A 17,212-nucleotide genomic window follows, 5' to 3' on the forward strand; every position below is an offset into this window, starting at 1 on the left:
ATGTGTATTGTCATTGATGCGATGTTGTTTTGGTTTATGCTCTGAATGTTCAAGGAAATAAACTAACCAATTGTGAAAAAATTAGGAAATACTGATTCACACCGCTCTCAGTATTTCCAACAGTTGCCAATGTTGTTGGGCATTTGGCTAGTTCCATGCCAACAAGTACTCGATTTGAATTCACCTAGGTTAGGCACCCTAGTCAATGGCGACAGGTTACCAGGGATGTCATCCACAAATGTAGGGAAGCATTCCTTGGGTTTACCCATGGGGTTTTCCCTGGAAGAAAAAGTTTATATAGAAAAAAAATGAATTATAGACTCCAGATAGATGAGGAGCATCATAATATAGGGTTGGTTTTGGGTTTATAAAGGGGCACCTGTTTTATGTTTTTTCTTCTGCTGCAGATTGCACCAGAACCACACAGACTGGTTCAGCCAGTTCTTGTCTAAATGCTCTGATTCGATCCAAATCAGTCCCAGTTCAGGGTCCAAACTGATCTCAGTTCAATTATTTACCAAAATCATACCAGTTTTCAACCAATCAGTCTGAAGCAGCCAGTTTCAGACCGCTTCTATCAGTCTTCATAACTATGGTCTCGTCTCTTTTCTTTTTTATTGTAACCAACAACTCAACCAGGAGCACTTCGCTGCCCTTCTTTTGAACCAAAAAAATGTACCACCTAATATTTGCATCCAGGTTCCAATCTCAAAATGTCAACAGATCTGACAATTGAGAAAAGTCATATTTACCCCCCACAGAAATGAACAAACGCAAAAAGTTTATGCCGTATTTTGAAAAGCAGTAACTCCTACGGAACAAGGTTTAACCTACACACAAAACTCGACAGCATTTAACAAAGGATTATAGACCATTACCAAACATTGCCTCTCTTCCCCGCAACACTAATCAATTAACAGTGGTTCAGTAGAATAAATCTGGCTATCACATTCAAATTTATTAGAAGATTATTAGTACAAAATCAGTAATAAGAGCCTGTTTGGTGATATTCTAGACACTACATTGTCTGGCACTGGAAATATTCCTTTAGCCAACCATGTGACTTTGATTGGATTTTACGCCATGCACACCCACACGAAGTTACCAACCACACCCGTATTTGTGTACTGTCTAAATTCTTCAAAGGATTTAAGACACCTATGCACCTGCAGTATAGCAATTATGTACCCGTTGGGTGCACTTGCATCCAACATACCTAGACTAATCATGATTCTATAGCAATATTACAATGGTTATACAAAACTGGAACAACACCATGTACATAAAGTTTAGAAAATTAAATCATGACTCGTTTCTATCATTAAATAGCTGTGAGACATAAACAAATGCCTAGCAAGGAAATGAATAGTCTTCAACCTTTGAAATTAGGGATAAGACACTTGGCAAGTCACACCTACAGTGACCTTAATATTACATTGAAGATTTTCATGCTGTGCAAATCATCACCTCCTATTCGATGTAGGAATTCAAATCACCTATACATAAAATTATGCCAATTGTTCCATATCGAATTTCAAAACTCCTCCTCCAATGTGAACTTAGAAGTTACGGCCATATGGCCATACCAAAGTTCCCACTGGAACAAAGCCATATGGACCAGAGCAGGATCAGTATGCCCCAGAACGAAAACAATTCACAAAGAGCTTCGTATTGATTTCTTTCTGTGTTAGAAAATTGTTGCTGCCAAATATCCAGCATTTAGATCTTCTTCCAGAAACTAAAAATCTCCTTTGTAAACGCCTTGACATTACCCCAGAGTGTGTTTTCTTGCAACTGCTGTGAGATTTCTGAACCCTTAAAGTTCTCAGATGCTCTGCTAGTGAAATTAAAGAGGCAATAGTAATCAAAGTTCATGCAGCTGAATTCTTCATAGGATTTAAGACACCTATGCACCTGCGGTATAGCAATTCTGTACCCGTTGGAAGCACTTGCATCCAACATACCTAGACCTATCATGATTCTATAGCAATATTACAACGGTTATACTAAAACTGGAACAACACCATGTGCATAAACTTTAGAAAATTAAATCATGACTCATTTCTATCATTAAATAGCTGCGAGACATAAACAAATGCCTAGCAAGGAAATGAATAGTCTTCAACCTTTGAAATTAGGTATAAGACACTTGGCAAGTCACACCTACAGTGACCTTAATATTACATTGAAGATTTTCATGCTGTGCAAATCATCACCTTCTATTCGACGTAGGAATTCAAATCACCAATATGTAAAATTATGCGAATTGTTCCATATCGAATTTCAAAACTCCTGCTCCAATGTGAACTTGGATGTTATGGCCATACGGCCATACCAAAGTTCCCATTGGAACAAAGCCATATGGACCAGGGCAGGATCAGTATGCCCCAGAACGAAAACAATTCACAAAGAGCTTCGTATTGATTTCTTTCTGTGTTAGAAAATTGTTGCTGCCAAATATCCAGCATTTAGATCTTCTTCCAGAAACTAAAAAACTCCTTTGTAAATGCCTTGACATTACCCCAGAGTGTGTTTTCTTGCAACTGCTGTGAGCTTTCTGACCCCTTAAAGTTCTCAGATGCTCTGCTAGTGAAATTAAAGAGGCAATCGTAATCAAAGTTCATGCAGCTGAAAAATAAATAAAATAAAGAAGATAGTAGAGATACCCATATTTATTTAAACTAGATAGAATCATTTTCAACTTGAAAATGCTTACCTATGACTTTCATCTGTATCACCTTCCAATTTCACAGTATCGCGGTTATCTCCTGTGATTTCTATCTTATACCCAACCCTCTCACCTTGACTTCGTTCAGGAACAGAAAAGGATGGTGCATGTCTTGTTTTGCTGTCTGAATCTTCAGTCCCAACGGAAGATGTAAGCTTCTTTGAAGTTACAGATTGTGATTCAATCGAAATATTTTCAGAAATGTCTGGCGTCTGTATCTGTATCTGTATCAATACCAAGAATTTGGGTTTTAACAGAAAGAAGAGCAAGTGATACTTCTAAAAGAAATACACCAACTGACCTAATCTCTATCTCTAGTACAAGCCTTTCCCAGCACCATCTTTTAATGTTATATTCAGAAGGGTATAGGGAAATATCATTTCCAAAACAGCTCAAAGTCGGTTATTATTCAATAAAATAAACAAAAACAAGTAACAAGGTCTGGACAAGAGCCAAGACAAATGACTGATTCAAAAGAAAACCATACAAGTTCTAGCATAACACAATTTTATCTAATATAATTTTTTAACTAGAAGCCTGCCTTTTGACAGTGATTGTCGATGCACAAATAATCTATGAGAACAGATAATAGAGTCCCATTTAGCAGTGTTCCCTTCTAAATGTCAACACCGATAAGAAGATTTCAAACTCAGAAGAAAATGATACTTCAAAATCTTAAAATGATGGATCAATACCAAACAGTAGACAATAAGATTTCACTTATCCACTTTAATCTCAGGCATTACAAAACTGAGACCAAGTCCACTGAAAATCGTAAAGAAATGGATCATACTTGCTTTGGGCCCAAATAATGTCACGGCTACAATATTTACTATGTCCCAGAAAAGTATGAATGGCAATAAAATTAATTACACGTTAAATTAAATACCTAAATCCTGAAAGGTAACTTCAAGTACCAAGTATTAACCGACAAGTAACATTCAAAGTTCACACTATTAGAATGGGATAGGTTCTCAACGAGAAAGGCCAAAACCAAGTACAATAAACAATATAATATTAAACAAGATAATTTAGATTATGTAACCATAGTTTGGCGTACCACATCGAGCAAGACTGTTAATGACAATGCTAGAAATGCATAGGTACTCAAATTCTTCAATTTATTCATTTTAGGGGGTGAGGAGTTCTTAGAATACACAAGCACCTCAAGATATAATAGCTAAATCCCAAAAAGTAACTTCAAGTGCCAAGTATTTACTATTAACGCACATATAACATTCAAAGTTCACACTATTAGAATGGGGTAGATTCTCAATGAGAAAGGTGAAAACCAAGTACAATAAACAAGATGTTAGAAACCAAGACACTACTGAAGGTGGGGTGAATTAGTAGTGTGACCAAATTATACAACTATTGACAAATTAAACTTTTCAATCTATTTGACAACCACTCATGTAAGCGGCACCATAAATCAATCATGTGAAACGACATAAACATTAGAACACATGCAAATATAAAGACATCAATATTCATCTTTATTCCTTTTGCAAAGACAAGCTACAACTTGTTATTTCATCACTGCCTTGCAAGCTTCTACTTGTAGGTTTCTCAGGCTGCCACCAAAAAGAAGCTACCACTCCCCAATTTATCAGCTACGACTGAAAGGAAGTTCCTAGTCGTCAATTTATCAGCTACCACTGAAACGAGCTACTAACCCTGATTGTTTACCAGTCACTACCGGAAGGAGCTACTAACCCTGGTTGTTTAGAGTAACTACCGGAAGGAGCTACAACCCCGGAAATGCAAGCTCCAACTTGCTGGCCTTGTTGATCTATCTTTCATACTATTTTCAAACTCAGATCAACAAGATTTCCTTGCTTCAAACATAAATTCCATATTGTTATACCTCAATGCCTTCCTTGTTGCTTGTATAGATAAAATCTTTTCTTGCTCTCGTAAAACATCGTGCAGCTTGCATACCTCATCCACCTCAAATCACCAATATCGCCATTAAAACACCTTCAATGCCTTTAGCATTGACCTCTAATTCACCATTGAATCCCCTCTGAGATTCACCTAAAATCTGATGCATTCACACCCTAGTGCTTCTCTCATCATCTTCTTCGCTGATACAATTCTACTTATAAAGGAATTGAGCTGATATTTTTAGTTTTTAACTTTACTTATCTTTAGCTCATAACTTATACTTAAAAGAGGTTTGATCTTGATTTCCTCTTGCTTTTCTACTTTTCGTATGTCCTCTTGATGTATACTAATGGTCTTCAATCTCTGCTCCGCTGACCTGATCTCAATCTCTAAGTTATTCTGTTGATTTTTACAATTTTGGTATGTTACAGGATTTACCAGTGACTTTAGCTATTGTTCTAACTTCAGCTAAGTGCTAAATTTGGCTGAACTACCAAATAAGTTGCTAAGTCTGTCCATGCCACCAACTTTGCTACCAACTTGTTCATGCCATGTTTCACAGTGTTAGCGCACTACTAGTTCGGTACCAATCCACCAAATTTGGTCCATAACACCAATTTTACCATATGTTGTCGACTCGTTCAAGCATTTGAACTTACGCCCAAAGGTGCTTTGTTCAAGCCCGAAGGCCTAACACTACAACACATAAAACCTTCACGTATCACTGTTTGTTGGGGCCCTTGCACTAAGCTTCAAGGGGATTACTCACCGCACTAGACCTTTTGTGCCCTCGATCAGGTGTGCGCCCACGTGGTTGGTCTTTCCACATCTACATGTTGACTGTGTTACAGGGCCTATGGCCTAGAACACCAAAATTTTGACTTTTACCTTAGAACTTTGACTGGCCATATCTTTTGATCCAAGAAGTATTTTTCGGACTTCAATATACCATCGGAAATCTCTTTCCTAGCACTATCCATCTGAGCAGTTTCCAAGTGCAATTGAGTTGATCATCAGAACTGAAAATGGCTGCAAACTCTCTGCTCCTTGAAACACACTTGTTCCCCTATATGATTGGAAACAACTGAGCTTTGCCACACATTTGACATGCTTCTCATCTAATAACAATCTCCGTGATACTACTATTGGCATCCTTGACATCATACAACACCTTTGACATCAATACCTTTAACATCAACACATTTGACATCAATGACAGCATATTTTAACACAACATAATATTAAACAAGATACTTTGGATGATGTACCAGTAGTTTGGCCTACCACATGGAGCAAGATTGTTAATGACAATGCTCAAAATACACTGGTACTCAAATTCTTCCATTTATTCATCTCAGGGGGGGTAAGGAGTTCTTTGTTGAATTTTCCTTAGGCCCTAGATCTGGTTTGAGGTTAATCACACACATAGGAACACTAGACCCCCCCCCAACTACCAAGCACTTTGCATAGCGGAATCTTCAGCAATGAAATCAATTTAGTACACAAAGATTTGACCCCAAAGCTCAATTATTTTATTAGTCAATCAATAAAAGAATCATGGGGCTCCCATACAAAGGATCATGGCCCTCGATCACTAATACAGCTAGTTTATATAATATACAAATTAGGGCTTGTGATTTGCTCCTTCAGATCTCCAATTTGCCCAATACGAAGAGACAAGAACAAAAACTTAACTTACTTGTTGATGTATCCCTTCTAGATCAGCCTCTTTAGTACACTTTTGTTCCAACACCTAGCAGGTCCTTCGCCTCCTTAGACCACAGAGAAATACCCCTTTGTCCACCAGCTGCTTACAGTGTATTTGCTCCTTCAAATGCATTGTATATGTCAACTTTGCTTCTCCCAGTGACCCACCCTTCAAATCATTTTATAATCAGCTCTCAAATCCACTTCAGCACTCATAGTGAATCGGACTTTTAACCCACTATACAGCAGCTCTAAAACACAGTGATTCGCAGACCCTTAGATCCTACAAGGTGACTGTACAATCAGCCTTCAAGACACATTATTCACAACTTCGATTGTGAACAGACTTCAAGATAAAATGCTCAGCAACTTCGTTCAATGAATAGTAACCCTATTGACTTTAGCCCTTCCACAAATTCTAGTTTCTGCCTGCGGTCACTTAAGAACTTTCTCAACCTCCCACTATGCTTAGCCTGAGGCCCTCTCGACACCCTTTTCTTCTTGCACTCGGCCTTTGTAACAACTGAATTTCTCGGCCTATGCTTCCTAGTCTAGCGTAAGGTCTCAGCCCTCTTTTGGACTTGGATATAGGGCTTTAGCCCTCTCAGAACTTCAGCCCTTACACAGCAAATACACTCAGCCTACTACCATAGAAATTTCGGCCAGCAACAGATAAAAACACTTTTGGCCCTCTCCTTGTCTAAAAGTAATTTTCTCTATTTCTCTGTAGTTCTCTTGGATACTTGTTCTCTCAAGAACTAGTTGCCATGATTAAACTTTGTTCATAAAAACCTTAAGATTACCCTCGGCCTTGTTAGAAAATCAAAAAGGCAGAAAGATTTTCTTTATGTTGATAATCACTTGTGATATTCTTATGTTCTTATTAACTTTCTTGAGTTCTTTTATCTTAGTTCATCAAGCAATTACCAATAACAATAACACGAAGATCAAAGACACCAGATGTAGGCGGACAGCCAAGGCAAAACCCCTATCTAGGGGAAAACCCAATCAACAAATCTTCCTTAATAATTTCACGAGATGATCCAAGACTTCTTGACCTAGACGCAGACTTCCTCCGACCACCAAGTCAGCCCTTCCCTTCTTCTACAGATGATAACCCTCCAGCAACAACTTTGACCTAGATGCAGCAACAAGACTTCGATCCAACAGTAGCCTAGCAAAACTACAACCTAGTAGTAGCCCAGCAAAAACTTCGACCCAATAGAAACTTTGATCCAGAAGAATTTTTGACCCAGTAGAATCTTCAACCCAGTAGAATCTTCGACCCAGTAGAAACTTCGACCCAGCAGTAGCCCAGCAAAATTTTGACCCAGCAGTAACTTCGACCTTCCAGCAAATAGCCCAGTGAATCCACGTGTGAGAGAGAGAGAACCCAAAAACCTTGTTTTTCTTCTCCAGAAAATCTCCTCCTATTGGAATTTCGCACTTTTTCTGCCTCCATTTGGATATCGAACATGTGTGTAATGTGTCCTCCAAATGAATCAAACTGCTTGTATATACTATATATACCCTTTTCTAGAGGTCGAATTACCCTCATGTAGGCCGACTTGATCAGGTAAGGGTTGACTTGGTGTGGAGGTGACAAAAGACTTATTTTACTCAATATTAATTCTTTTTACATGATTCAAAAGCCTACGAACAGTCTCATTAAATGGACAGTGACTCTAATGACTCAAGACAAAACCTAGAAGTCCTCAATGGGGACTTTGACCTAAAACATGATGACCCAAGCATGAAACCCATACTTTAAAAAGTCATAAAAATAATAAAAAATCATTTTTCTTTCTTTTGATAAATACGTTTCATTATAACTCTGACACAATTATGAAGACCGCACCTAGTTACATTCTTCAACACTCCCTCTTAACTAGGGAGGTATTCATACATACATATACAAGTACATGGAAGATCTCAAAACACATGAACCATGAAGAGTTTAGGCACTTACAATGCCACGGACTAGATTCCTAACCAGGGCAATCTATCCGGGTGGGACTAAGATGGACTAAAGCTTTCAGCCTCTCTAGGTACCATCAGGCTTACTTGCTAACCATCAACCCAGGGAACTAGGTGTGTAATGCAAGGTCAGAGCTCTATGACCAATGCCACCCTCCCTACCACTTCGGGAACTAGACGTCAACACATGTCAGCCAGATGTCCTCCAGGCATTTTACACACACTGCCTCAATACATCAAATCTCTCTTGATCAAACAGATCGATAACCTCAAGCATACTTTTCAGAAACTTCGAGAGATTTACCTAAACAATCACAACCCCAATCCGTAACAACCTTTCAAATACTCATGAGTAAACACAAACCTTCAAGGTCTTCAAACATCTTGATGTTGTTTCCTCAATCATTCAACTTCCTTTCCTACTTCACATGCAGCAACCAAATCCTGCTTTCCTTCTTTTAGCAGCGCCTCAATTTGCATTCTCCATTTTCTTCAAGGTATCCATCATGACTATAATATGCCCTCCCTCTCAACTTTGGGAGTTATACTCTTCCCTTTATCCAGGGTCCCTCTTAACTTAGGTAGATCAACTTCTTTCTATGACATCGGAGAATCTTTCATGGCTTCCATCCTTCGTATCAAAGTCATATTGATCATCATTATTCATATAACTTTCGTCCTCATGCTTATCAACCAAATCAACTTTCCTTACGAATATCTTCAGCATCTTGAAGATTATGTACATGCACAACTTAGCGAGTACAACTAGATACATATATAGAAGGACGAACTTAACTATATCATAATCATGGAAGCATTAGACTTTAGACATCAAATACCTAAACTTACTTAGAACTTAGGTTCATAATCAACAAGAGACATGTTACCCACCATTTTGTGGGTGACATGCCTAGGAAAAAGAAAAATTCCAAGATGGTCCTCAGCCAGCAGCCCCTTGCAGCCACCAACTAGCTCATTGTGCCATTTCTCTGCCACTTGAGCTAACCATGTGGTCCCTCGCCCATCTGCCATGATCGTATGTTTGAAGGTGGGCCTCCCGAACCTAAAGGTATGCCTTGTCATTTGGAAATTAAGTAGTAAAGTTCGCTTATAATGGACACTTATGGGCATGCATTAATGGGGGAATTTGGCGAAAAGAATGAGCTAGGTATGTGCTCTTGTCCCCTAGACCCCTTTTAGGTATTAACCTTGGATTCTAGTCCCATGGGATCTCTTTTACTAACCATTTGGTTCTAGGGATGGTATTTCATGGGAAACACCGATTTTGGTTGCGTGGTCCCACCCCATCATCCGCTTATATTACCCTCTTTCCATTCATTATTACCCCATTCATCATTTCTCCCACCTGGGTCCACATAGGGTTAGCATGCCCCTTCCCCTTGCCCACACCTTGGGTCATGGCCTGGAATGAAACTCGAGGGTTGATGCAGCCAAAAAGAAAGATAAAAGCATATTTGGCCACAAAACAGGAAAATGTACCAAAAAATGTAAAAGATGGTCGCGACAAACACATTTAACATGTCGGCAAAAGCCAATACATGAGCTCTACCCCATCATCATGGCCATCACCCTGGTTCCTACAGGTTCTATGAGCCTCCTTCATCATATAGGAACCCATGATTGTCCCAACCCCTGGTGGGCAATGAACTGCCCCACCTTAAAAGGGGGATATTCACTACTATATCTTATACATCATGCTCTTACCCCTTGAGCCCCAAGCAGTTAACCAGAGAAAATCATAAAAAGGCAAAAGGCAAATAAAGAAGGGTGGAAAAATCAAGGTCGGGGTTGGGGCACCTCATGTACCACGATTACTCCCTCCTATACATTATAAACCCAAGTGTGGGCTCCCCTTTTATTAGCTACCCTTGTACCCCAGCATGTGACCCAGGGTTGCCCCTTTTCAAACCCACTTGTCACATGCCACCACCTTTTGAAAGATGTACCTTGACTATATTATCCCCTTTATAAGTAGAAACCACCTAATAGGATCATTGGTTAACCCCATTCGGAGTTTAGGAGACATTGGCACATCCCGAAGCCCATTATGGAAGGGCAAGCTATTATGAAGTCCCCACCTGTGGCCCATGATTGGCAAGCTATTTACTCGATTTCTCTAATGACTTGTTGTACTGGAAGGCTAGGGAATGCATTGGATCTTATGCAAGATTGCAAATGGTCTCCATCTTGGGTTTGGTCTCCATATACAAGGTCTTAATCCTTCAGAGGGCTACATTGGCACATGTAGGGTGTGCGTTGAGAGCCATGGGCCTCCACAGCAACAGATAGCACTCCATGGATCCCTACAACCATTCAGAGATTGCTCGTGGTTCACTTATTGGACGAGGAAGATGCACCTGATCCATCATGCCTAGTTAGCCCCAGATTTGCACCATACACTTGGAAGATGATCCAGGATGATGTGGCATCACCTACACCATCATCTTAGCTCTTGCAGAGAATCTACAAGCATCTTTGATTTGTTTGGAGACCCATGAGAACATTTGTGTGCCCCCACATGTCATTTGGAGCACCACAGGTTATTACAAGGGGCCACCCCCTTGTCCACTGCTTTTGAGGGTCCTATTCTTCATTGTGGCACCCATGGACCTCATTAGGCCTCTTAGAGGGTCAACAACATGTATAGATTATTATTTAACCACTTGAGAGGCTTACTCTTTCACTTATGAGCTAGTTTGGTGGGCTTGCCACCTAAAAGTGAATTATTAGAACATTATTTTATTTTTGGGGCTTATGTAGGCTAAGGAGGCTAATTCGAACTCCTAATTTGTGTATAAATACAAGTGAGATGAGCTCATTTTCTCATCACCTCTTTGAATTAGATCTTTTCTCTCTTGAGAGTTTCACACTTTTTCTAGAGGATGAATTGGAGCTTTATGGATGAATTTTGATGTGTGGATATTGGTCTATCTTCTCTTGGATCTTCTCCCTTGTCAATTGTGAAGGGTTGGATATATTCTATTACATGTAAGTACATGCTTTTAATGTTATTCTTGTTTTACTTTGTCATATACATTGGACTGGGATTTTCGTTGTTCTAGGGCTACTTGTTGCATGCATTTACTACTTAAAATTGTCGAATTTTGTCTCTATTATAAGATCTCTCAATGTATGGGCCATGTAATATGAACGAAATCTCCCAAGCGTAATTCTATCAAAGAATTTCACCTTGAAAAGCCATTCCCTTTGTGCATCGAAGTATAAAAGCTGCAAGATTGCTTCTCCTCGACCTAGAAGGCTAGCGAAGTGGTCTTGAGGCCTCCTTGACTGGGAACCAAGAAATCCTACGCATATTCATCATAGATTACATTCTCCCAAAGATTAAGGCACTGATGTACCAAGAGGTGGTCACCAAAAACACTTTATTTCACCTCCTTCTAGGTCTAGCCAAGTTGGGGTACCTAAGGCATCAATTTTGTTGACACCTAATCCGAAACGGATGGGTGAACTGGACAGTCATCTAGAAGATGAACTGATCCATCATATGTATGTATATAAATAATATGTTAGCTAATGAATAAAATCATCAGTTCTTTCCTCCGCTCATTCTGGAGTTACCCTGGCCTGACATGGTATCAGAGCACAGGTCCCAGTGCCTAAAATAGTTGTAACTCCTGCCTCTGTCCTAAGACTGAGCCCTCTGTCCTGACACTGCGCCCTCTGCCCTGTTGAATGTGCGTTTCAGTTACACCTGAGACTGCGTGCCTCTGCGCTGCTGAATGTGCGTTCTTGATATTCAATACACCTGAGCGTTGATGCGTTTTTGATATTGAATATTGAGGGCATAGATGCCGTGTAGCACAAACCTGTGCAGTGATTCCTTCTATCCAAGCGCTGGCCTGGATTTTCCATTGGTAGCGGATTACAGTCGCACCCTTCAACAGTCCTCCATGCGCTCTCCCATACGCATATAAATTGTGCCTCCATTGATATCACAGTTAATACCTCACGCTTCTCTTCTAGCGCTTCCGGGTCGTTAATCGATTCCCTAAGTCCTTTAGCTTGCTCTCGGATGGTATCAATTTTTCGCTCTATTCTCGATAAGGGTGCGAAGAGATTTATATGCCCATCCGAATACACCTTGAGTACGCTGCTCTCCCATATACACTCTGCTCGCAGCACCGGTCCCCTCATGGTCCCGTCGGATGTTTTCTGAGTCGCCACGGCCTCCGTCGAAACTGCCCTGACATGGTATCTCCAGGAACAGCGAGCGCATGGAGGCATGTGGCCCATCTGGAGAAGATATAAAGCCTGAAGCGTTGATGCGCTAATGGAAAGAAGATAATGCTACGTCTACATCACAAGCAACCGGATTTCCCAGTCATTTCCCTCAATATCCATCGACTGCTTCTCGATTAAATGCGCACTGTCCTGGTTATGAGCTGCTTGAATATTTTTTTGAATACGTTGTTTTTTTCTGAGGTCGATTATATATTGTTGTTGCAAGTATAAAGCTTTTTGTTATTGATGGGATGGTGTCGACAGCAGGGTATGCGCTGTTTTGATGGTAAAACCTGCTGACATAGAAAGTAGTAAGTTCGAATATGCGCTGTTTTGATGCATAAAAACTGCATTCATGGTATCGACAGCAGGGTATGCGCTGTTTTGATGCATAAAACTGCATTCATGGTATCAATAACCGCGCGACAGGAGGATATGTTTTTTATAAGGCTGTATTGCGTAGTTTATTTATGCATATAACCATATAACTTTAAACCTGATTCATCTCAAAAAGTTTGAGAATGACAAGAAAGATGAGTTTAATGGCGGTATAATGTTGTGCTGCTGATATGTATTTATGATAGCAGTTTTGAGTATTGTATGGTAAGCAGTTTTCAAAGCAGTCAGAGTGTTTATATATCAGTCAGAGTATTTATATCAGTCAGAGTGTTTTATATCAAAGCATCTGTAGTATTGCATGATATATATTGAAGTGATCCTTGAGATTTTTTTTCTCTCTCAAAACATAGTAATATTTCTGATATAAGAAATGCTGATGCTAATGCATAACGCTGTGGCATAAGGAATTTTTTTCAGCAGAAATTTTTTCTATCAACAGAAGCTTTTTAGCAGAGATATTTTTACAGAATGCATTCAATCATTTCTATGGTAGGAATAGTTCTCACTGGCAAGGAGAACTATTCTGAATGGTCTCGGATGGTAAAACACACCCTCATCTACAATGAGTTGTGGAAGGGAGTGTGTGTCGGAGAAGAAGACAAAGACCCTGTGCAGCCTACATCAGACAAAGAACTCGCCATTTGGGAAAACAAGAACAGCAAAGCCTATGCATTGATCGCAACATCTGTAAACGAAGAAGTAAGTCGTCATATTTCATCCTATTCCACTGCCTTTGAAGCTCTACAAAAGCTGAAAGAACTCTATGATACACATTATGCACTTGAAGTTGTTCAGCTCATGATTAAACTCTTCACTCTTGAACTGAAAAATAATGATCCTCTTGCTCTTGCATCTGAAATAAAGTCTATAATGCATGATATTAAATCCACTAAGGTTGAGCTGGATATCTCTCTTATTGCCTTTCTCAAAGCACTCTATCCTACCTACTCCAATTATCTTGAGTCTTTAAAAGCAAATGGAAATCTTAAAGATATAACCTTTGACTCTCTTGTGAAAAAGTTTGCTGAAAGAGAGAAAGCCTTTGGAAAGAAAACAGTCCCTGAATCTTCTGAAGAGACTGTTTGCCTTGCTCATAAAGAAAAGCATCCTGCTCAAGATTCTACAAGAGGAAGAGGTGGACGAAGAGGAAGAGGAAGATACTTCAGAGGCAGGGGGTGCAGACATTCTCAAGCAGAAAAGGCAGATCTGCATTGCATTCTCTGCAAACGAAATGGATCACATGATGCTTCTACATGCAAGCTACCATGGGACAAGATTGAGCAGAGAAGAAATCAGCAGAAAGGTAAAACTGATGACACAGACAAAGGTAAAGCACCTGAATCCGCCCACTATATTGAGGCACAATGTAACATTGGAGTAAATGAAGACTTGTTTAATGCTTCACTTGCTTCTTCGAAAAATGACTGGTTGCTTGATTCAGGAGCAACCTGTCATATGACTCATAGGAAAGATTTTTTTGAAGATTTCACTGACAATGTTGATGGAGCAGTATACTTTGTAGATCAGTCAAAAATCAAGCCATCAGGGCTTGGCACAATCAGGCTTAAACTGCCTGGTCTTCCAGACTTTCTTCTGGATCATGTTCTATATCTCCCACAGCTCAAAAGAAACTTGTTGTCCCTGGTCCACATCCGCCAGCAAGGTCACTCCATTCATATGTTTGATGGCAAGCTTGAGGTAAGAAAGGCATCTGACCACTCACTTGTCATGAGGGGTATAGAAGAAGAAAGACTTCTTAAACTACAAGGAACCTCTGCTCATGCACAACATTTTTCATATATTTCTCATCATGAAGAAGGTACACTTCCATCAAGTTTATTATGGCATGCTAGATTTGGACATTTAAACTATGATAGTCTCCGCTTGTTGAAGAAAAATGGTGTTGCTGGTTTGCCTACAATTCCTAGAAAACATAAACAATGTGATGCTTGCATTCTAGGAAAGCATAGAAAACAGTCTTTTCATGATTCACATTCAAGAGCACATAGGAAGCTTGAACTTATTCATTCAGATTTATGTGGTCCAATGCCTATTCCTTCTGCAAATGGAAATAAATATATCATGACATTTATTGATGATTACACCAGAATGTGTTGGGTTTACTTATTGAAGAACAAATCTGATGCTTTTCAAACATTCAAGAATTTTCATAAGTGGATTGAAAATGATGCACAATCTCATATTGGGTCTATTCGCACTGATAATGGAAAAGAATATACATCAAATGAATTTGAACACTATCTTCGCCAACATGGGATTAAACATCAAACAATTGTGCCTTATAATCCTCAACAGAATGGTGTAGCTGAAAGAATGAACAGAACAATTTTGAATATGGTACGATCCATGCTTTTCTTCAAAAATGTAAAGACAATGTTTTGGGCTGATGCTGTTCTATGTGCTGCATATATAAAGAATAGATGTCCATCTAGTGCTATAAGAAACAAGACTCCTTATGAATTGTGGTATGGACATGTTCCTTCGGTAAAACATCTCAGGATATTTGGTTCCACCTGTTATGCTTTAATACCAAAGGTACATAGAAACAAACTTGGTGCTAGAAGTCGTAAGTGTATCTTCCTGGGGTATTCAAACACATCTAAAGCATACCGCCTCTATGATGAAGTAAATAAAAAGTTTGTTTTATCTAGAGATGTCATTTTTCTTGAATCATCCAAATCTGACAGTGTTGTTGAGCGGCAACTTGATCGCTTGGATAGATTCACAAAACCGAAATCATTCCAAGAGTTTGATAATCAGATTCCACATCTTGAAGGGGGGATTCCTATACTAGATCAACATGTGGAATCTCCTTCTGAAGAACAATCTCCCCTGCATGACACTCCAACAACGGATGATGCTTTAAGTGATGTAATTGATAGAATTGGGAGACTTAATCTTGATTCAGTCCCAACTCAATCAACAGAACAGCCTGGACCATCTCAGAAAGGTCCCCCAAAGTGGCTGACAAAGACACTTGAAAGTGTTCATCCTGATGAAATTGGAAAAACAGGAACCAGAAATACAAATCGACAAGATGGAGGTGATGTAGATAACTCTGATTCACCTGTTGATATGGATGTTACTTATGATTGTGAATTGAACTTGTCTACAGATTTTGAACCAACTTCCTTCAAAGAAGCTGCTTCTCATGATGAATGGAAAGAAGCGATGCAGAAGGAGTATGATGCCCTCATAAAGAATGGCACTTGGAAGCTGGTTGATCTTCCATTTGGAACCAAACCAATTGGCTGCAAGTGGGTCTACAAGAACAAGTACAAAGCTGATGGCTCACTTGACAAGCACAAAGCTAGGCTTGTGGCAAAAGGTTTTGCACAGAAGGAAGGGGTCGATTATGAGGAAACTTTTGCCCCCACAGCAAAATGGGCAACCATCCGGACACTCTTTGCACTAGCTGCTCAGAACGGTTGGAAAGTCCATCAAATAGATGTAAAAACTGCATTCTTGAATGGAGATCTAAAAGATAATGTTTTTATGTCCCAGCCTGAAGGATTTGCTATGAAAGGACATGAACACAAAGTATGCAAACTTGTGAAGTCCTTGTATGGCCTCAAACAAGCACCACGAGCCTGGTATGAAAAACTAACTGAGCATCTTCTGAAACTCAACTTCAATCATTTTGATCTTGATGATGCAACTTTATTTGTCAAGAAAGTTGGCAAAACAGTTGTATATCTAGTGGTATATGTAGATGATCTTTTAATGACAGGGAACAATGAAAGCTATATTGCATCCATAAAGAAAGAATTAGGAAAAAATTTTGAAATGACTGATTTGGGCTATGTTCATTACTATCTTGGCATTGAAGTAACCCAACATCCAAAGTCCATATTTCTTTCTCAAAAGAAATACATTGGAGATTTGTTAAACAGATTTGGCATGACAAAGTGCAATCCCCTTTGTACTCCAATTGAACAAAACTTGAAGCTCACATCTATTGAAGGAAAGGAATTTGAGGATGCAACAAAGTATAGACAGCTTCTAGGAAGTCTCATCTACCTCACTACTACCAGACCAGACATTTCATTTGCTGTTGGAATCCTCTCCAGGTTTATGCAAAAGCCTTGTGAGGGACATTGGTCTGCTGCAAAAAGAGTTCTAAGGTACTTGAAGGGAACTCAAGACCTTGGAATCAAGTATACACAGGTGGACGACTTCAACTTGATTGGATACTCTGATTCAGACTTCGATGGAGACAAAGAAACTGGG

The 17,212-nt window shown here is 39.5% G+C and overlaps 1 protein-coding gene across 3 annotated transcripts in view; it reads right to left on the reverse strand.

Moving 5' to 3' along the window:
* Positions 1 to 2,037: 2,037 nt before the first annotated feature.
* The window catches only part of LOC149201725 (uncharacterized), a 169,597-nt gene continuing 154,422 nt past the window's right edge, over positions 2,038 to 17,212 (reverse strand). For 2 of the 3 annotated variants that reach the window (XM_089402993.1, XM_089402991.1), the window contains 2 exons: positions 2,717 to 2,952; positions 2,038 to 2,586 (listed from right to left, as the gene is read on the reverse strand). In XM_089402993.1, coding sequence (XP_089259119.1) covers positions 2,469 to 2,586; positions 2,717 to 2,952 — 354 coding nt within the window. In that variant the 3' untranslated portion in view covers positions 2,038 to 2,468. The remainder of the gene's footprint in view (positions 2,587 to 2,716; positions 2,953 to 17,212) is intronic. The other variant, XM_089402992.1, reaches the window with a different exon arrangement.

Source organism: Pinus tabuliformis, chromosome 2_1, assembly GCF_031772625.1.
Source record: "Pinus tabuliformis cultivar Carrire ecotype Pingquan chromosome 2_1, CPIR1, whole genome shotgun sequence".
NCBI lineage: Eukaryota > Viridiplantae > Streptophyta > Pinopsida > Pinales > Pinaceae > Pinus > Pinus tabuliformis.